Source organism: Mustela erminea, chromosome 11, assembly GCF_009829155.1.
Source record: "Mustela erminea isolate mMusErm1 chromosome 11, mMusErm1.Pri, whole genome shotgun sequence".
Taxonomy (NCBI): Eukaryota; Metazoa; Chordata; class Mammalia; order Carnivora; family Mustelidae; genus Mustela; species Mustela erminea.
The window spans coordinates 11,304,373-11,326,115 of NC_045624.1; the positions used below are offsets into that span (position 1 = coordinate 11,304,373).

The window sequence follows — 21,743 nt, forward strand, 5'->3', positions numbered from 1 at the left end:
GGGAAAAGGCAGACTGTGGAGGTGAAAGTGGTCCCTAGCCGTGGCCATCACTGCTGTGCTCCTCCTCTGACCAGACCAGATGCCTGCCCTGCTCGCCCCTCAAATCGAGGCTCCGCTCTCCTGACCCGCGCGTCCTCTTCCCCCTTACAGGAAGCAGGACGGAGGAGAGCAGCCGAGAAGGGCAGCCCCCAGCTCAGGGAGGGGGATAATTTTAGCAGAGAATCCTTGGCAGCGGTAGCAGGGGGGAAGGGAAGAGAGCTATGAAATTCGACCTGATGCTCTCCTTCAAGGGCGGGGTGGGAAGGACACGCGATCCGAGTCAGAAACCGGCGCCTGGCTCTGTAATTCCCACAAACGTACACTTCCAGAAAGTTTGCTTATGCTGGAAATGGGCACTCCGCTCACTCCTATGGCTCCAGTAATTTCTTGACCTCTTCGACACTCTGCAGCCCCTCCTCTCCTGAGGATGGCCCCTGCTTTCCCCCCGCGGTGCAGCCGAGCAGTGTGAGCGGCTTCTCCCGCCTGCCGGGTTCCCAGCCAGTTCCCCGCCCTCCACTTGCTCATCTGCCTCGGCTCAACTTCATCCCTGTCCGATCCTCCTCCTCCTCCTACATCCCAACCGCTCTCCCCCAGGTCCCACTGATGCTTACTTCCAACATGTTCCCAAAGAATTTTCCATCTCCTTCCATGGCTCACATGCACTTACATACTCGTCTCTCCATGCACATACTTTGAACACACCACAACCCAAGAATTTACCAACCTACAGAGCCCACTGCTTAGATCTCTTTCCTGCTGCCCTGAGTTCTCTCACAGTCCATGTCCACTCTTCTGGAAAACCTTAAATCCAACTTGGGGCCACAGAGATCCTATAATCCTCACCATTTTGTAATTCCAGCCCAATCTCTTTCTCCAGCCTCTATCCCATAATCTACATAATCCAGAACCAACACTGCTTGCTAATAACTCTCAGGTCTCCTCTGACCCTGAGAAATCCCAGTATCAGCTATATTCTGGGCAGTTGCCTATGGCCACGACAGCTGAGATGGGCCCCCACCTGTATATGTCACAAAGATCGTGGCAGCAAAGGAAGGGTGTTCAGCTCGGTTTGCCTTGGGAGGTGGTGAGGAGTGCTGTAAAGGGCCAAGAAATGAGAATATATGAACTTCAGAAGATTATCTGTGGAAAAAGAGATGTCAGGCACACATCAGCAATAAATATGAGCATTTATTTGGCACCTGGAGGCAATATAAAATCCTGGCAGTGGGAAATGGAAAGGTTCTATCACCTAAATACTTCCATATGATACTGATCCAAGAGCAGGACTCAGCAGAAGTGTCCAACCCCCCCCCCCCCCCGCCCCCGGCTCACACAACAAGTATTTACTGAGCACCTGAACTACTACAGGCTGAGCACTGTGCCAGCGATCATGGGAGATGCGGAAGATGGCGTCTGACACATGACAGCTGTCTTCACGAGCTAGGACTATCAGTGGATAAAACAAAACACCTGGAAAAACCTAGAGTGTAAATACTAAACTGTGTGTATTGTTCAAGGGAAATTTTGTCCAGAAGTAGGGTTCTAGTCAGGGTTGCTTTCTTCCTTTACCCAAAAGCATTTATTGAAGACCTACCACGTGCCAGGTGCTGGGTATATACTGGTGAACAAAAGAAACAGAGACAAGGTTTCTATCCTCAGGGAGCTTACAGCCTAGTAGGGGCAACAGAAATGACCAAGTGAAGCAAGCAAAAACGTAATTATAAATTGCGCTAAGTGCAATGAAGGAATTCAACAGGATGCAGTAATAAAGAAACATGGAAGATTATTTAGACAGAATGACCCAAGAAGGCCTCCACAAGAAGGTGGCATGTAAGCCAACACTTGTGAGGAACGGAGCTCAGCAGACCCCAGGAAAGTGTGTGATGGTCCAGGGCGGGAAGGACCTCAGAATGTTTGAGAAACTGAGGATGGCGCCGGACAGTCACTTCGAAGGAAACCAGCCTTGAAGGAGGTTCAAGGGGAAGGCAGGAGCCATACAGGCCGAGGTTAGGAGTTTGGACATTGCTTCAGGTATGACAGAAATCTTAGCAGGGGAGTGAGATGATCATATTTATATTTAAAAACCCCAAACCAAAATCTGTCATGTAGAGATCTGATTGGAGGGACAAGAGAAGTCCCTGAAGAACAGGGAAAGCAGGACACGTGGCACAGATAAAGAAGGTTTCTAGGGGACACAGCACGTACAGCCAACAGCCTAACATGGAGGCCTGGGAGAAGGGAAAACGGGCCATATAAAATCAAAGGGGATTTAATACTGAAACAGAAAGCAGGAACATTCTATCTGTGAGCAGCCAAATGATCCACTTAGAGCAGTATGTTAGATTTGGCGGCAGCAGTAAACAGGATGAGAAAAAGGTGAAAAGGGAGAAACAGGAAGTAGGGAGATAACAACTAGGATGCTTTTTAAAAAAAAGGACATTTCAGAGGAAGCAAAAGATAAGGTGACAGGTTCGAGTATGAGGAAGCACACCACCCTTATCTGCCTCTGCCTCTGCTAACACTCGCTGCTGAGGTTTATCTCAGTAACCAAGCTCAGAAAGAGAATCTCTGATTAAGAAAACTCTGGAACTTCCCTGAGCAAAGATAAAGGAGTTCCAGGTACCAGGGATCCTCAGTAGGATTCCTTGAGCCCAAAGGAGCCAACTGTGGAGGGGAGAACCCCGGCCTTCCACTGGCTGGCCTTGCGGTCCCGACCACACACGCGGAAGCAATGTGCCGCCAGTCCTATCTGCCCTTTTGAGGCAAAATGAAAAATGTCTACTTGGAATCAGAACGCTTTCCAAACTCTCAGTCTGGGATAAATGCGGTGGAAATATGAAAGATAAAAGACAGGGGATGGTCTCCAAAACGTCTTAGCTAATGTAATAAAAGCAATCACCAAAGTGCTGTCTACCAAAGACCTGGGGCAGGAAGTGAACACGAACCATGGGGAAACCCACGTGTCCTCTCCCCATAAAGACACTGTGCTCTTAGTATCATCCGCCAGGCTCCTCGACTGCAGCTGCCCGTCCGGCCAGAGTCCGCTCTACAGGGCGGGAGCTGCCACAGGAGGGGCTGGCCTGTGGCCCCGCGCACGCAGGCGGAGAGGGCGGGCGTGCTCCACGAGCCCCGCAGATTCCCAGTCCCTGAGGGGGAAGAGACACCGCGCACCAGAAGAGGACAGGTCCCATCAGGCCTCCACGCAGCAGGGCGGTGGGCACGGCGTCACGTGGGAGGGTGGCCCGGGAACAGGTAGAGGGGGCGGCACAGGGTGCTACAGTACTCGGACATCTCCTTGCAGCGGTGGAACTCCGTGCCAGGGGCGTAGCCCTCACGCTCCTTGATGAGCGCGTTCACCTGCGGAGACACAAACCCACCGTCGCCCCGTCTGAGCCTCTCGGCACCAGGGGCAGGCTAGAGAGATGACAGACAGGGCGAGGCAGGAGGGCAGAACCTGAGCAGACAGAGCCGGACGGAGATGACTGACCTTCACGAGCATGTCGGCCACATGCATGTCACAAGCCCGCTCGGAGAACACCTGGGTGAGGGCCTCGATATACCAGGAACCCCGTTTGGTGTTGCGCATGGCGGCAGTCCCTGCAACAAGGATGGTGCCACCCACAGCGTGAAGGTCCCAGGACAGCTTACACGGCTGGATGTCCCGAACTGGACTTCCCTGGCATCCTGGACCCTCCCCACTCAGAGAGCCTGGGGGCAAATGTGCCCGTGTCTGGGAGCGCAGCACGGGACTTCCCTCTGGGCGCTCGGAATACCTCGGAGGCAGGCATAGCCACAGATCATGTCTGAGCGCGTGGGCAGCCGGGCCTTCAGCGTCTCCTCTTTGCTGGCGTCACTCTCCTCGCACTCAGAGGATCCCGTGTGGTTCTTTCCGTCTCGCTGGTCCACCCCACGGTCTGTTTCATCTGTAGCAAAGGCACACAGAATGGACAAAGACGTTACTTCCTCCCGTGGCTCCTGAGCCTGCCACAGGCAAGCCAGAGTTCCCTGTCACCTTGACTGGGAAGAGCCATTTCCAGCTGCTGCCTCCAATCTCCGGCTGATGAATTAAAAAAAAAATCATCATTACTCCCATTCCTGCCCAGCTTCATCCACTCTGCGCAAGACGGAAATTGCCAATCAAACACTCCTTGTGATCAGAACTAAAAATCCTATGTCTATATTTGTTCAATTAGCAATACACCTGAAAGTCACAGTGCTTTTTATGACAATACATAATTAAATGCTGACAAAACAGTTTTATATATAAACAGGAAAACCAAGTTAATAAATGGATAATATGATTACTACATGCATGATGTATGAAAATCACCTCAAATCTATGTATCAATAAAAAAAATTTTAAAAACCCAGAACGTGATCACTTTCTAAATCTTTTGGTATTTTTAGGTTACTTACTCCTTATTAATTTCATAAGTCAAATTGTGGCAGGCATCCAAGATTTAAGAGAAATTTGTAAAAGGAAAAACTTAAAAATTGGGATAATTTGATTATTTTCTTCTATATGATTGAAAAAGAACACTTACTAAATTTTAGCAATTTTTAACATACCTGGACTACATGTCCAACCTCCTGACCCAGGCCTTACCTATGCCCAGACATACTCTTTTTTGGAGGTTGCTGTTTTATTCAGGAGGTAGGTGGGATACAGTCAGGAGGAAAAAGAGACAGGGAAGACACACAGCTCAACACACCAAAAATAAGAAAGCGAAGCCTTTTACAGTATTCCTACGCCAGGCAACACTTGAGAGCCCAAAAGGCAAGTGAAGCTTGAAGAATTACGGGGAATTGACCAAAATTTGCTGATCCCAGAAAAAGTTATTGAGCAACTGCCATGTGTCAGGCACTATTTTGCATTAAGGCCCAGGATGTAAAGATTCTTGCCCTTACAGACCTCACACTCTAGTTCATGAGCCAGGCAGCTGCAGAAAGGAGAGTAATTTTAGAGACATCAGTTCTAGTAACTAATAAGTACGACAGTAGACAGGGGAGTTCAAATCTTCCAAGGTCAGCTCTTGAAGGATTTCATTTTAGAGAGAAGATTCAGATTACCCCAGGAAAGAGCAATTCTCCCTATCCAGATCTGACACTGTATATATATCTCTGAATATAGTAAGAGAAAATGATCATAAATGTCTTTAATTCATTTTATTTTGCCAGTAATACCTCCTGAAGGCAATAGGCCAATCTAAATGTGTCCCTCAAGGAAAAGGAAACTTTCTTTCTTGGCTTTGAGGTTCAGATCCATTAATCAATAAATGTTATTGCTTCTCCCAGTAACACAAATCCCATCTATTTTCTGTGTGACTGCTACAATTTTTGAGAAGATTAATTTTCATCCCTTTGTTCAATATTTATTAAGTGCTACCATGTATCAGACAGTGCCCTGGGTCTGTGTATCCAGCCAGTGAATAAACAGTAAGTTCCTGCCCTCACAAACTCTTTCCTCACTATAGCTCTCCAGCATGGTAATCGTCCTGGAAAAGAATCCCTCACATTATTTCTTGAGCTACCAACAGCTCCTCACTATTATCTGCTGAAGCCCCAAATCTCAGTTTGATTAAAGGTTTATCATCAGCTGGATGGCCTGCCTGCAGCCAGCCTTATCTTACTACACACCTACCAATGCGCCTTCTTTAAATTAGATCCAGGCAGACTTCTGGCCCAGGACAAGATTTTGGGGGAGGGCGGCTGTCCTTTCAGTCTTGGTGTGCTTGTCATCTTGTATCCCTGTCTCCTCTGAAAGGCCCTATTGACTGCTCCACACCTATGCAGATTTTATCCTTCTGGGTCCAAATTAAGCCTTACCACATTAAAATACTTACGAAATGTCTTCAAACTAAGCCGGCTTAAAACAATCTATTCCTTACTGCTTATTCCTTCATATGCATGGCATGTATGTAACTAATTATCCCCTTGCTTGAGGCCTCCGAATCATTCTCAAGCTACTTCATGTATACTTGCATTATCTTTTTCGTAACTGGAAGGCTCTTTCAAGAGACACATTTTCTTTCTCTTTTTTCCTTTTTTTTAGATAGTAGCAGTTTGAGAGACCACACATTTTCTTCTGCTTTTCTGATAGTAACTTAGTCATGTTGTACGACCATAATAAATTATATTCTTTGGTGATATCAGAAAGATAATGTTAACCATTTATATTTGTTGACTACACGAGAGATAAGAATTATTTGAATGTTAGGACAAAGTGCTCTTTAAACCAAACTATGAGCCCCTTGAGGGCACGGACCATGCCGTAACAGTCACAGCTGGCCTCTTCTACGGATTGACTATGAGCCAGGTGCAAAATAAGCCCTTCATACATATTATTCCATTCAGTTATCTCAGCAACATTATGAAGTAGGTCTGATTACTACCTACAGTTTATATGGAGAAAATTAAGGTGGAGGCCCATCAAGGAACTTCTCTAACTTGATATAGCTAAAAATGGTCAGAGCTTTTAATTATTACGGTTTCCCGCTAGGAGAAGAAGTATGCCGGCATGTCTTCGGCGCATAGCCTCGGTGCCCCGGCTCTTCGAGGTTAGGAGACTGCACGCGAGAAAGAAGAGGGATGGAAAGCAGCTCAAGGCTGAGTGAGAGCCACAGCCCGGCCTGGGGCTTCTGTACTCCCGGGCTGCGCGCTACAGGGATGAAGCAGAGAAGCGGCCACGACGGAGCGCGGAAGAGGCCGAGGAACAGAGGACGGGTACGAAGGGAGAGAGAGAACGCAGAGACAGACAGAAGCTCCTCAACTGCAGTGGGGAACAAAACCGAGCACAGCAGAGTTAACAGCACAGAAGAAGTGAGAGTTCTCCGGGAAGAAGGCAAAGGCACGGATAAAGAGTCCTGAGGAGAGCAGATGGTGGTGCACAGAGAGCTGACCAACCTGAGAGCCATGGGCTGCCCAAGGCCCAGCACACCCCATGCATCGGGAGACACTTACAGAGCAAGAGAGGCGGTGGCAGCAGTGAACAGAAGGAGGTGCCCAAGGGATCCAATAGCACCTGAGAGGAGCAAACAGGAGAGTGAGAGCTGGTGGGAGGCTGCCCAGGAGCCACCACCCAGGCGCTGACCTGCCAGGGCACTCACCTCCACGGCAAGCCTGAACGAAGAACATTTTCGGTTTGTTCTGTAGGTTTGGGCAGCTGGCGTTGTCAAAGAGCCGAAAAACCTCTTGAAGCTGCCAGAAAGACAGAAAAGAGAAGAGAGGTTAAGTAGACTGCAGGCCTTTCTGAGTCCTCCAGGTACTAAGGCAACCGTTATGAGAGGCAGGTGGGCAGGAGGGGAAGGCATCGAGCATGAACAGCTGTCGCCACAGGATGACACACACCTGAAGCAGTTTGCCATCCACACCGTAGATGCCTCCCTCCACACCGTGAGAGAGAAGCGCCACAATGCAGGAGTCGGTGACACGGTGGGCAGGTAACAGGGCAAAGTTCTGAAGTTTCTCTTGCATTTCCTGGAGGAAAAACACATTTTAGTGTTGTTCACTGCAGTCAGCACCAACAGAATCCTTCTTTGGATTCTAACCCTAAGCTGTTTATTACTGTGGTCAATGAAAAGAAAAGTCAGACACCCTAGGAAAGGCTAAAAAAGGCTGTGGACTCATCAGAAAGATGCATGACTTCAGATACAGAATTCTGAATATTATCTCACAAAATCCAGACTCACTGAGATATGTCAAGAGTTCTTGGACTAAACCAAGACACTTATAAAGCTAATTAAGTGCTAGTTAACTCTCTCCACTCCCCAATCATCAATCTGATCCCTTAGAGCAAAGGCTCTCTCTATAAACACAAATGGCACAAGGCGGACCACCAGGTGAGCTATGAATGAGTAAAACACCTATCCAGCCACAAGGAAATAAATTGTTCTGACAAAGGGCTAATGGAATCATGATAATAGAGAATGGCAGTACTTCCACGCGGTTTTCCGCCCGAGATTTTATGTTCCCCGGGACGTGACAGTGTCTGGGTAAAATGCTCCATGCACGGAAGAGCACACCATCTGGAGAATTCTGCACAGGACCATGGCCACATACATGAGCTACAGGAGCAGAAAGACTTGGGTTTGAGCCCTGGGTTCACAAACTGAAACGAGTTCAGTTTTTTGGCCCCTCAAATCTCTAATACTCATTTTGTAAGAAGATAATTAAGAGTAAATGTTCTCCAATTTCATAAAGATTAAATGAAATACTATGTAGAAAGGATTTATAACAATGTCTGGCACATACTGCATTATTCTGCCATTCCGCCATTCTTATACCGTACGTATCTAACACGAAGTAGCAATGTTATCTTTTCAGAGAACCTACTACTGGTCCATCTTTAGTCCAACCTAAGACTCTTGATTACGGTGTACCAGGTTGCCATACACGAGTATCACTCTGCCTTAAGCAACTGGCCCATCCAACGGAAAGTTACACCAAAAAGTAAATAACCCAATACAACTCAAGAAGTCTGAGTGGTCTCTCCTATTTGAGACCAGCAGAGAGAAAACAAGTCCATTTTACTATGAATTTTAGTGAACTATAATGAGTACAATGATAGCAAACTAGGGAGGACAGTTGGAGCATCACCTTACTTAATAATTACCAGGCACAGCTCCCAATAAAAAGCACACTCTATAATACATCGCAGTAGTTCTGGAAACTTGCAAGAAATGCAAAATTTTGGGTCGCAGCAAACTGTTTTAATACGCCCTCCAGGTGACTTTGACATGCTGAAGTCTGAGAACTACAGGTCTGTGTGGAATACTTCTGTTTGCAGGTAACAGAGACAATTGTATAGAAGACTTGGAAGTCTGTAACTAAACTGGAAATGAAGAAGAAATTGGCTCGATTGAAAAGTATGTACATTTTCTGGGTCAAGAGAAGCCAATCATAATATTGGAAATCTTAAGATAATAAAAAGATGTCCAAACTCATTTATTTCAGGAATATATAATCTCAAGAGACTGCAGAAGTATGAATGTTCTGGAGTTGACCATAATAGAATTCTCATTTGTAAAGATTTCATTTATTTATTTGGAATTTTAACACAGAGTAGTTGATGCTAATTTTGCTGGAAGGCGGCAATAAAAACGTATGTTTGGCACCTACTCATGAGCATTTTGAACTTCAGTGAGACTCTTAGATCAGTAAATAAAGGACAACAAAGCCCAAGTAAGAACACACATCCTCAGTAATCGAATTTAACAGTACTCAACTGGTAACCAGGGGTTATTTATTTGGGGGGAAGTTTTCCAAAAGTAGCAGAGCTTAAAACAGAATCTCTAGATTTATTTCTGATAAAATTATAGCACTTCTAAAAATAGCAAGGTTCTTCACTCTTGCCTGTGTTTTTGACTGGAGGTTGGGGGACACAAGGGAATAAACTATAAACCCTCTGAGATGATATGTAAAATTTTATGGCTAGCTGCATTCTCCAGGGATGGTCCCTAGTGTACCCTTACAGTTTCAAGGCAGTCTGTAACCCATATGCAAGTTAAAAATCGATACCACATGGTAAAAGGAAATTTGCCACTTTAAAATGTATCTCATTTCCTAGCACAGGATAAACTGTAATTCTAGAACTAGTAACCTCAGAAGGGAGGCATGGTGACAGAAGACTTTGATGACAAAGAGAAAAACTGAAAACCCACACAAGCGGTGAGAATACTAGTGCACTGTCCAGCACTGTCAAGTGAAGAGGGTTAGCTAAGACTATATACTTAAATGCAATTATTTCTGAAGTCAAAAGGTATAATGGGGGGCGAAGGATCTTAATTTTTTTGGTTCTCTTTGGCTCATCAAATAATCAGATGATAAAAGAGTTGAATCTCTCTCTCTCTCTTTTTTTTTTAAGAGTTGAGTCCTGAGAAGTCGTATTATGAAGAAAGTACTCTGTGCAGATGCCCAAAGAACCAAATTATCATACCCATTGTAACTACTTGGTTGTAACTGTATCTCAGCATTTGACTGGCCACTGTTGGAAACCGACTTAGCAATGTCCTCCTCACATTTCTGAATCTCCAAAGCTGAGGACGAGGCTGCACAGGGAGGGTTCTATCCCAAGATTCAGTCCTATGCTTTTTGCTCGTTACTCTACTCTCCTCAAAGATCTCATACTCTCATCACTTAAAGTATTTCTTCTACACACGTAATGCCCAAACTACATTTTTGGTACTGACATCTCTTGAGAACCCTCAATTCCTTACTTAATTTTTCTGTCTTCTTCCATATGCAATCATTTAACTACCAAGCTCTTATAGTACAATCATGCCATTGTGCTATTTTCCATACATATTATTTCCCTCTTGTTCCATTGTTTTGTCCAGGCTCCCAACATCTTGTATTGGCATTGTATCAGCTCCACACTGGATTCTCTGCCACTGGTCTCTACTTCTTTCTTTTCAATGGTGCCTTGAATCATCACTGTGAATGTGTCACCTTTCTGTTAAAAGAATTACTAATGTTTTTCTCTTACTTTCTTTTTTTTCAAAAATATTTTATTTACTTGACAGAGAAAGACAGCGAGAGAGAGAACACAAGTAGAGGGAGAGGAAGAGTGAGAAGCAAGGCTCCCCACAGAGCAGGGAGCCCGATGCAGGGCTTGATCCCAGGATCCTGGGATCATGACCTGAGCCAAAGGCAGACGCGTGAAGACTGAGCCACCCAGGTGCCCCTACTGTTTTTCTAAAACATGGAAGTTCAAGGTCATGGCATTCTGATCCTTATCTTATTCTTGGCACTCCTTTGTCCTAGACATTTGGTTTACCCATTAGGTCCCTAACATCACACACACATTTCCTATCCGTAGGCCATTCTCCCTGCCTAGGACCCATTCATCACTCCTCTGTGCTTGAGTAGCTTCTTTCAAGTCCCGCTCAAGTCTCACACCCTCCATTTATCCTTCTGACCACATCTACCCAGGCGGATTGTTTCATTCTCTTAACTGCTGTAGAATACACTGTCTACTCTTGCTTGGTCCTTCAGAATATAAGGGTAAGTACTACTTACCCTTACTTGCTGATGTCAAGACTCCCTCATCTAACTGAGGTCCTATGAATTTAAGATTCACATTTAAAAACATTTTTAGTATAGCAAACAGAGTCCCCCCACCAGTATAAAGTGCTCAAAATTAATTAATTTTTAAAGTAACCTCTATGTCCAACATGGGGCTTGAACTCACAACCCAAGATCAAGAGTCACATGCTCTTACACAATCATTCCCATGAAAGATAGCTAAGATACAGAATTAAAAACCACAGACAACGCTGAAGACAAAACAGATTCTCTACCTCAACAAATCAAAGTGAATGTCCTAGAAACTTTGATTTTACCACTGACACTCCCAAAGGCAAGTTTAGGAAAGTGCTATTATTCTGGAATCAAAATAAAGAATTAGGGGTGGGGATGGATGGGTGAGACAGGTGATGGGGATTTGGGAGTAATGTACGGAAGCGCTGAATTACTGTACTATATACATGAAACTGTTTTAACACTGTATGTTAACTAACTGGAATTAAAATTAAAACTTTAAAAAAGAGGAAAGGATAGAAATGGAAAAAAGATGAGTAATTAGTATCTATTTACTAATAAGGCTACTATCATTTTCAGAACAGAAATACCTAAAGGTAACTAAATCAGCAGTATAGATCAGTAATTAAGGGCTAACAGGGAATAATGAAAATGCTTGTGATTTGCAGGAATCCAGTTTAGAAGTAATCTCCCCTAAGATCTGTCTTGCGGTCACACAACTGGTAAGAGTAAGGAATTTCCCCATATTCATTCATTAAACCGCCATGGACAGTTCTAGCAAACTTTCATTTGCAAGAATGTCATCTGCTGAAGTAATAATAACTGATCAATAACTGGCCTTGTAAGCGACAATGTCAAACCAAGGAGTAAATGTCCTGTATTGTCCCGGCTTATAAATATCTTTCCTGACTAGTTGGGTGAATCTCAGGGTCTCCTCACATGCCGAGTGACTAGGAATTGAGTCTCTGGTATATGAGAGTAACAACCCAATCTGGGACCAGTATTACCCAGGGAGAGCACAGTGACTCTGAGAAGCTAACACTGAAGCAGCTCGCTGGCCCTAATTCTTTTTTTTTTTAAACTAGGTTGCCAGGTAGGACAGGAGAGAACGAGTAAAAAGGGAGGGAGAAGAAAGTAACCAAGTAAGACCTATCCAGCAGGCAGAGGGGCAGAGGATGTGTCTGGCCCCAGTGTTGCTCAGCTCTCTACCGTACACATTACATGTACCTGCGCAGTCTGGTCAAGTAGGACATGGACTTTGTAGCCTAAGAGCTTGAAGAGGGTGACCAAAGTGCTGTGGTCCACATCCCCTCCAGAGCGAAATTCCAGGTCTTTCTCTCCAGTGAAGTGCACATTGCTCAGCACCAGTGCCAGTCCACGAGGCCGAGACTGTAACCTATAGGCCTGGGGGAAAGGGGAGCCAATTAGAGCTTCTTATGGATAGAAACCATTTCCCCAACTAAATGAGACATTTCAAGTAAACAAAGCCATCATATTCTTGTTAACCCCACCAAGTCAATATAGAGAAATGCTCAGAGAAGATAACCAATCAGTATGGACTTTCTGACTAACAAAGCAGGAAGGGGTATATGTGTAAACTAAGTTCAGGTGCCCAGGAAGGGTGTCTCATTTCCCAACTTTTCTTCTTGCATTCTGTAGGACTCACCAGCTGGTAGTGTGTTTGATAAAACTCGGGAGTGCAAGGCTTCACCTGAAGGCAGGGAGGACCATCTCCGTGGTCTAGGGAGTGCTCCACAGTATCTGTGGCACAGAGAGCCGAAAAACTGGTGTACCATCTGTGTGTCAATCCCGGGACTTCATTCTAACCTAAGGCTCCCTGCTGAACTGGGGTTTGACAAATTACTGGTCTTGCTCATTCCCCTACGTTAGAAGCTCCATGAGGCCAGAGACCCCGTCTGCTTTTGCTCACCACTGGATCCTCTGCATTGAGCCCAATCACAGTAGGTGCTTAACCCACTGAATGACTGCATGGGATATCTGATAAAAGCCTTGTTCTAATCACTAGGATACTCAGTCAGCAGGCTAATGGCCCATAATGTGACAGCTCATCCTAAAGGAGCAGCTTCAAGGAGCCAGGCCGGTCATGGGCTGGAGTTTCCTACTTGGACCAGTTGCTCTAAGGACCAAATGCCAGAAGAAAAAAATCATCTGTGACAGAGCGGAGGCAAGGCCCAGCCAATCCCCCAACTAAACTCTGCTGCTAGTCCCTAACAAATTTGCAAAGAAGACTGTTCCCAGTATGAATGAAAACAGGTATCATGCTAGGGCAAAGTCAGATATCAGTCCAGAAAAAAGTCAATCTGTGGGATGTGTCATCTCATTGATTCTCACCTGGAGACAGGCGGAGCTGCTTGTGAGGGGGACAGGACTCACACATCGGGAAGGGGAGACTCAAGTCGTAGTCACAGCTCAACTGTAAGAAATGAGGACCCACCATGCCAGGACTTAGGGAGATGGTGCAGTTTGAACAAAACCATAACCTAGCCTACCCCACCCTGTCTCAAAAATTCCTTTCCCACCAAACTAACCCTTCTCAACACACCACCACATGTCTAGGGCTCCATACCGGCGGGCGTGCGTGCTGAAGACCAGAGAGGGTTGTCAGCAAGAGATCCTCCAGGTGACCCTGCTTGGTCTCCCTCAGGGCCACACAGAAGGCATCAAAAGCATGAGGACCCCTCTTGGGCAGCAAGTTGAGAAGTTCCACATTTTGGCTGAAACTGCCCACTTTGGCCTAAGATCAAAGAATACAACATAAAATCATATTTACTTATTCAGCTGTAATTCTATTTCTTCAGATGACCTTCCTAGTAATCTCAAGAACCCTTTTACAGAAGAAATATATGTATGGGGGCAGTCTTTCCTATTATTTTTAAATTATGTATCTTTTCTGAAAAGGCGTTAGGGTAGAAGGGCGTTTTCATTTCCTTAATAAGGTTCTATATCCTTGCCACACTTCACAGTGTTCTGCTCCCCCTACTACGACCAGTTTACTGATTTGGCGTTTCTCTTTTGCTTCCCAATACCTGAATGTGCTCCCTCATTTCCAAGGTGATGATGTCCCTCTCCAGGAGGTGTTCTAACAGTTCACTCAGCAACAGCTGTTTGGCTAGCACCACTCGGTTCTTTTTCAGTGCTTCCTGATGGTCAGGATGCATGCCACACACTCCCAATATCCTGCGGATAAAAGGCAGAGGGAAAGGCCATCAAGTAGAAGATCTGACACAGAAGAGTAGAATGGAAAAGGAGTGGGTAGGAAGAACAAAAAGAAGGGAACTTATGATAACCAATATTAGGCATATTTTATTGAATCTGGTTAAAATCAAAGTAGTATTAAGCAGTAACACACTAATCATGAAGAAATAATGTATAATTTTTTATGGAGTATGTTTCCACTGAGACCATCTTCTGAGGTGAACAGTCTGTCTAGGGGAGGGAAATATCTACCTTGACAAAAATACACACAAAAGAAGGACTACTCCTCTGTCGGACAGACCAATTTTAACTAAGAGATTATTCCAGGCCGTTGAAGAAAAGTGGTTCCGAGAAAGGGGGGAAAAGAGTTAAGGGGGAGCAGCCGCCTCTGGGAGCGACAGTTCGGACAAGAAGGCTCAGGGTCCCAAAGGTGGTGGCCATATAGCAAAGGTCAGACACATTCTGTGTGAGGAACATGAGAAAATCAAGCAGGCCGTGGCAAAGTTAAAGTCTGGAATAACTTTCAATGAAGTGGCCACACATTATAGCGAAGATAAAGCCAGGCAAGGGTGCGACCTGGGCTGGATGACCAGAGGTTCCACGGTGGGACCATTTCAAGAAGCAGCATTTGCCCTGCCTGTAAGAGGGCTGGTTAAGCCTGTGTTTACAGACCCTCCGGTTAAGACAAAATTTGGGTATCATACTATAATGGTGAAAAGAGAAAATAAAATTGTATGAAAGACTGAAAAAAAAAAAAAGAGAGATTATCTCAGAAAACCTGTCATATTATTTATCTAGGCTGCTAAAAATAATATGAGTTAAGATGATCCTGGGTAAGGAATAAAATAATCTGATACAATGGCAAAAGCTCAAGCCAATGGCTGGCTTTAATAGGAAATAAATGAGACAGGCTGATACATACACATTACTCTCCAGCCCACTTGTACCAATTATACCTGTGGTCTTTAGACTTAGTTCCTGTGACAAAATGACACGAGAAATGGTCAGAATCCTGTAATTAAGAACTGAGTAAGTAGCAAGTATGACAGAAAGTCACAGGAGATAAACATCCATGACAGACACAATGAACATAACCTGAGATCACCTGAAAGAGTTAAAGCATAAAGGTTAAATTGTTTTGGTAATTTATTAGGGGTGTCTTTATTTCAAGGATTCTTTGGTTTTCTTATTGCTTTAAAAATATAATCAGCTTCTGTTTATGAATTTAAAAAATTCCATTTCCAACACACTATCATCTCTGTGCCTAGTTTATATAAATGCACAGCTCCCCAGCCTGCCTAGTTAGTTTCTGAAAACATGACAACAGTAAGGGCCTGAAGGCAGTGAGAAAGGGATGAGATAACATCTACAGTTCGTAAGTTAAAAACTACTTAAAAATGCATATGGCTTTCAAAGATGTTAAAATATGTATGTGTGGGGGGAAACGGGCATCTTAGAAATTACTTAGCTACCATGCATTTATAGGATGTACTTGGCTTGACTCCAGGTTAGAGATTTATTGAGGAGGGAAAAGACGGAGTCCTGAAACTGCTAAGAGAGATCCAACAAGGTGGCATGTGGGATCCTGAGTCAGAGAAGTTATAAAACATTCCCAAGGCTGGAAGCAGCTAACTAGGGTTAAATCTGGGATTTGGGACAATGATGTCTGAAATTCTATTTTAACTTCAGGTTTCTATTCTATAGAAATACTCCTGTGACCCCAAACCTTCGGTAGAAACCTGCTACGATACATCTAGAGAAATTTAAAAAAAAAAAAAATTAAGAATCACCTTAAAAAACACCAAAGCAGTAACAATGACAGGATATATGAAACTCTGGTAACAATGTTATTAGGCCAACAACTGGATGCTGGTTACTTCCTCAGGATATGGATCCTCGGTGAGGCAGGTCTACTCACGTTTCTTCTCTTAATTTACCAGGAGTGTTTTCTCCTTAAAACTTTCTCCGCCCTTGGTTTCTTGGATACTATTCTCTCCAGTTTCTCTCTCTGCCTCCTATGTTCCTGATCCTTCATGAGATCTTTAACTGCCCCTTAAATGCTGACATTCCATTAGGAACCCCCCTCAAAGAGCCTGTCCCTGTTCACTCTCATCCATACACAGGATTCACCGACTGACTCCCAGTTCTTGACTCCTTCAAGTTCTGGACTTAAAATTTGTCAGAAACTCATTAAGTTTAATCTGAAGTCATTATCCATTCTCCACACACCTGCTCCTCCCTGCACTCCACTTTAGGGTGAAAGTCTCAAATATGGACTTTTCCCAAAGTAACCATGATCACCCAGAACTTCAGGGCACAACTGGAAGGGGAGGAAGGAGAGGAGAAAAGGACACAAAAGGAATTCTTAAGTCTTGATTCTGTCTTTCTGCAGGTTCTGGCTCCAAAAGTCCTGAACTGGTCCTCTGGGTCTGGACCGCGAGTCATTAAAATGTTATCCAGGGTGATGCCTGCCATGAAATCAAACCAACTGGGGCCGAGGCGGAGACACACTTCGGAGTCTCGGAACCACCTTGTCCTTTCAAAGAACTCAAACCCCCAAGCCCGTGTCGACCGCATTGAAAACCTGATCGTTACACCCAAAGCAATACGTGTCATGCTATACTCAATCCAAGTCAAATGCACATCGGGCAGAATCCCGAGGTTTGCAGGTCTCGTCCGTTTTTAAGGGGACAGAGTAAAGTTTGTCATAAAAGAATAAGGGGAAAGAAAGGATGGAGAATCTGTAAGAGAAGCCGAGATGTGGCAGAACTGGAGAGCTCCTCCTGTTCAGAGCCCCCGTGGGTTGGACAAAGCAGGCTGGGGCGGTCGGCTCACGAGGGACAAGGCCGACGGGAGGTCGCCGCTCGCGCGCCCCTCGGGGGCTCAACCCGGCCTCCCACCCTTGGCAGCAAGGGCGGACACGGCCGCTTCCAGGGATGCCAAGGGCTGGGGACGCCGGGGCCATGATCCGCACTCCCCTCCCTGGCCCCATGAAGGACCTCTGCGACCCTCCCTCACTCACCGGCGCCCTCTGTCAGCGGCCATAAGCGCCTTTCGCTGGAGGGCAGGCCGAGAGCCCGTGCTCGGCGCCGCCATTTACCGCTTTTCCCGGGCTGTGCGCGAACCGCCCACAATCCAAACAAGCCGAAAGCCCTGACGCCCTGTGCATCCCTCCCCCGTCCGGCAGCGCACACTGCGCCTGCGCCTTGCTTCTCCTAGCTCCACCCCTACGCGAGGCCTGCCCCGCCCCTCCCGTCGCCGGTGCGCGCGCAGGCACGGAGCTCTCGCGCTGGACGTGCCGTCCAATGGGATGAGAGAGCGCACTTGGCGGAAAGGGAAGGGGCGGGGGTAACGCGGGGACGCTCCGTCCCACGCGGAAATGCGATTGGTCGTTGGTTCCCGCGGAAATCACGGCTGGCTCTCCGGCGCCTCCCACCTTGCTTCACCCGCCTACTGGAAGCACGTTACCGAGTTGGGTTTGGTCTGACTTTTGATTTTATTGAAGTTGAACTGTTAGGGCCAGGGTAAGGAGGAGATGGAGAGCCCTAGAAGGCGTTGTTAGATGCCGCACAGTGGACGAGTGACGAAGTGGGGAGCGCACCCCTGAGGCAGCTCCCAGGGGCTAAAACCTACATCGCAGCCACAGCCCGATTCCAGAGAATCTGGTGTTCTGGTGGGATCCGAGGAAGCCGGACCGGGGGCTGGGCTAAAACCCTGTGGCCAGAACGCAGGGGTGAGGCTTAACGGTTAGACACCGTGCGGGTGGCTCCAGCTTCACAGGTGATTCCGGAGGGAACCTTAGATCCTCCGCCACCCCTGGCCAAGCTCCTGTTTTCTCCCTTCTCAGCCTCATCCACTCATCTCAGAGTCGGAAGCCCCTCCGCCTGGGGCAATTTACTCCATTGCTTCCCGTTAGCAAGCACTAGAGAGTGCTCTCCGGCCCCTGGGCAGAAGCTGTCTCAGCTTTGCTTATCCAGGAGGCTGGGCACGCTTGGTCACTCGGCCCGCACTGCCTGTAGACACAACTATTCCACCATTCTGTCCCCAGGACGTCTCCCACCCCTGTCCAGCAATTGTCCAAGGTAAAGACTGAGAGATTTGTGGGTGACCTTGTATTTGAAAATACAAAAGGATTTGGGATCAGAAGAGTCGAGTTTAAATAATTTTTATGCTGTTCACTAGCAGTGTGCCCTGTGCAAGTTCTTAAACTTCACTGTCCCTTGGAACCCTCATTTTTCCAATAAGGGTATTGACATCTCATGGCTGGAAAGCATAACTGAGCTGGTAGAGAGAAGCACCCAGAAAAGAAACAACAAAATTGTCACTCAGATGTTTCTTTTCTTCTCCAGATTCTCTGGATCACTCCTCTCACCCTCCATTTAACTCTGGAAATACCGGATACGGGGTAGGTCACTGAACATTACCTGAATACTCAAATTGTGCCACACACATGCCCGCTGGAAAAGGCTTATGGTAGCCTGACTCCGCTCTGTGTTCATTTCCCCACGCAGAAGCACAGTTCCTGACACAAAGCAGGAACTGGAAAATGTTGGTTCAAATGCATGAATGGGTCTGGTGCAGAGATGATAATATATCGTGGGAAAGTCTTTTAGGGGGGTGTCCAGTTGTTTTCAAAGAAAACATCATCATCATCTGGTTGATCAAAGATGACATCATAGGCGGGGGGTGGAGTAAGAGGCTCCAGCGTGGGGTGCACCCCCAAACTCTGCAGATCAGGAGCAGTGGACATGACCCGGGGTCCCCTAAGTCGGAGGCTGACTGGAACTCTTCCAGTCACAGACCCCTCTGAGCCCACTCGCCTTCCTAGTCTGGCTCTGTCGGGGCTGTCTGGATGGCCGGGCTGTCCTTCCTCAAGTCCTGGAGGGATTACAACACTGCTGTAGGGGGGTGGTTGATCCAGCTGCTGGGGGCGGCATTGTGATTCCAGCACCACAGCTTCTTCGTAGGTTGGCACCTCAAAGGCTTCATTGTCGCTGAGGGAGAAGAAACAAGTCACTGGTGACCTCCTGAAAGGAGTCCTTTTCCCCTTTACTATCTTCTATTGGCAAAAGACCCACCCACCCCTGACCCCACCCACTCCCTCATAGATAAAATTAACAGGAAAGCAGAGCTGTAGGTCTGAGAGATTAGAGGGACGCGGGGGTGGGGGGGGTGGGAAGAGTCCATCCTGTATTCCTAGAATTCCACCCACCCCTTAACTCACCGTGCATTGCCCGAGGCCCCTGGGTTCTCCGTCTGCATTGATCGGAATCCCCATTCCAGAGAACAGGCCACGAGGCAGACAAACAAAAAGAAGCCACCCAAGGCGAGAAAGAAATAAGCAACGGGGGTGATGTCTGGCTGTATGCCCAGCAAAGTGAGCCCCAGGAGGAAGGAGGCACAGCACAGGAAGAGAAGCGGCTTCTCCAGTCTCCCCCACAACTGGCTTGGCACCATCGCCCCTCCCCAGGCTCCTGCAAAAAGACAGTATGTCTAAACCAGCAGTTGGCAGTTGACAGGAGTCTGCCGCATCAGATTCCAAAGTAACCACATTAGACACCTTTAGGTTTTAGGTTCTTCAATCTCAAATCAAATGGCCCAAATATATGATCTTCAAAGTTCCCTTCAGTTTTGTAATTCTGGGATCACACTGCTGTCCCAGGATATCAGCATGTGTGGAGTAGCCAGGAAATAACCCCAGCAGCCTTCATGGCCTTTCTAACTTCTTCCTTCTCTGCATTGTCCCTTCCAGCTCTATCTTTCTACACCACCCAAGACCCGGGGCCTTGCCTGGGGCCTCAGTGCTCAACAGCATTGGAATCCAGGTGATGAGGCAGGCCCTGCCTTTTCTCTGTAATTGCTCTGCATTGGACCTCCACCCTACCCACCCCCATCTTCCCAGTTAGACACTGTTGGAGAGGGAATCTGGGGAGAAATAGCACTTACCCTGTCTGACCCCATCTTCCCATTTCTTCCACTCAGCCCATGCTCTGGTTGAGGGGGAGAAAGTACACACGGATACAACAAAGGGACACAACTATGAGATTCTTACACAAAGGCCTACGGCAATGGACACAGATAACCCCTGATCTCTCCATATCTGCCAGGTTATCCCATCCTCTATGGACCTTAACTTAGGAAGCTCAGATTTCAAGTTTCCTGCCTGTAGTTACCGCAAGGGGTAGGAAGCTGGTGGGGAGAAGCCTTTTCCCTCTGCAACACAGCAGCAACGCCTAGGCAGCTGTACCCCAAAACCAACCCATTAGGAATTCCCTGAACTCTGCATAGCAAGAAGCCACAGACTCTAGGTAGGGGCCAGATCCCCTGCTTTAACCCTAACCCCAATCCCATGGCCTTCCAACCCTTCTCACCAGTGTTAGGAATTCCTCCCTCACCTGTCCAGACCGACTCTGCAGAAAGTAGGTTGTAGGGGAGCGGGAGGGCGGGGGTGGAGCCCAGTGGCTCCACCCACTTTTCTGTTCCAATCCCTCAGTTCACGCGCAGGCTTCCTCCTCCCCTTTCTGTTCACAATTGACTTGTTTATTTCCGAACCTTGTTTTCTTTTCTTTCTTTTTTTTTTTTAAACACCGTCCACCCTCTTTTTAATGAGAGTGCTCCTGCGTCCCCGCCCTCACCCCAATGATCTTTGTACTCAGGACCAGAGTTGTATTCAGTTTCCTCTTCTCAATGCTTACTGCATTGTGAGTAGTTTGTCTTGTATTTAGTTAATCTGTTTTATGCCTAGAGCAGAGGCCACGGTTTATTTAATCTCTAGATCACATAGTGCTTTGCATGATTTGCTGTGGGCATGGAATGGCTTGTCGTGCTTTAGCTGCCAAAGTACCATTTCGTTGAACTTGTTTTCTGCAGACCTGTTAGACGTTTTTGTGTTTGCTTCTTGGCCCAGTTAACTTTTGATTCTTCAAAAGCCACGCCCGTAGTGATACCTACTGTGGAGGCTGTCTCCACAGTGTATCCACAGCATTCCTTCCTACCCCTGTTCAAACCTTTAGCTGTTTATATAGTAACTTTCTGTTTATGTACCTTTCTTCCACTGTGAGCTTTTCAAAGTGTGTAATTGTTTCAATAAATGCTAAATCCCTGCAACTGACTTGGTAGGTGCTCACTGAACAGTAGAATGCTCTATTCGAAGGCTGCCATCTTGCCTGACCTCACCACCCCCTGGAGATCCAGTACCCACTCTTAAAAAAAAAAAAAAAAAAAAGTTTTATTTATTTATTTGAGAGAGAGAGAGAGAGAGAGCGCGAGCATGAGCAGGGGGCAGGGGCAGAGGGAAAAGCAGGCTTCCCACTGAGCAGGGAGCCCCACATGGGACTTGATCCCCCCAGAACTCTGGGACCAAAGGCAAGACACTCAACCAACTGAGCCACTTGGGCAACCCTATGACCACTCTTTTAAGGGGAATCATGGTAATAAGTCTAGGTGATGCA

General features: G+C 46.6%; 2 protein-coding genes across 5 annotated transcripts; both read right to left on the reverse strand.

The window, feature by feature from the left end:
* Positions 1 to 1,207: 1,207 nt before the first annotated feature.
* On the reverse strand, positions 1,208 to 17,485 carry CASP2 (caspase 2). Of its 3 annotated transcripts, XM_032304924.1 has the most exons (11): positions 17,315 to 17,485; positions 14,124 to 14,274; positions 13,664 to 13,831; positions 13,429 to 13,510; positions 12,743 to 12,837; positions 12,304 to 12,480; positions 7,387 to 7,515; positions 7,146 to 7,236; positions 3,813 to 3,962; positions 3,527 to 3,636; positions 1,208 to 3,396 (listed from the first exon to the last, which is right to left on the reverse strand). In XM_032304924.1, exons 1-11 carry the CDS (start codon positions 17,386 to 17,388, stop codon positions 3,265 to 3,267), a joined length of 1,359 nt encoding a protein of 452 aa, XP_032160815.1. In that variant the 5' UTR covers positions 17,389 to 17,485; the 3' UTR covers positions 1,208 to 3,264. The 3 variants fall into 3 exon arrangements, with proteins under 3 accessions (XP_032160815.1, XP_032160816.1, XP_032160817.1); XM_032304925.1 differs by lacking the exons at positions 12,743 to 12,837; positions 13,429 to 13,510; XM_032304926.1 differs by lacking the exons at positions 1,208 to 3,396; positions 3,527 to 3,636; positions 3,813 to 3,962 and adding an exon at positions 6,996 to 7,060.
* An 883-nt stretch (positions 17,486 to 18,368) lies between these two features.
* TMEM139 (transmembrane protein 139) lies at positions 18,369 to 20,738 on the reverse strand. Of its 2 annotated transcripts, none has more exons than XM_032304892.1 (3): positions 20,688 to 20,738; positions 19,517 to 19,766; positions 18,369 to 19,286 (listed from the first exon to the last, which is right to left on the reverse strand). In XM_032304892.1, the coding sequence occupies exons 2-3, from the start codon at positions 19,747 to 19,749 to the stop codon at positions 18,902 to 18,904; spliced, it is 618 nt and encodes a 205-aa protein (XP_032160783.1). In that variant the 5' UTR covers positions 19,750 to 19,766; positions 20,688 to 20,738; the 3' UTR covers positions 18,369 to 18,901. The 2 variants fall into 2 exon arrangements, with proteins under 2 accessions (XP_032160783.1, XP_032160782.1); XM_032304891.1 differs by lacking the exon at positions 20,688 to 20,738 and adding an exon at positions 20,239 to 20,315.
* Between the last annotated feature and the right edge of the window lie 1,005 nt (positions 20,739 to 21,743).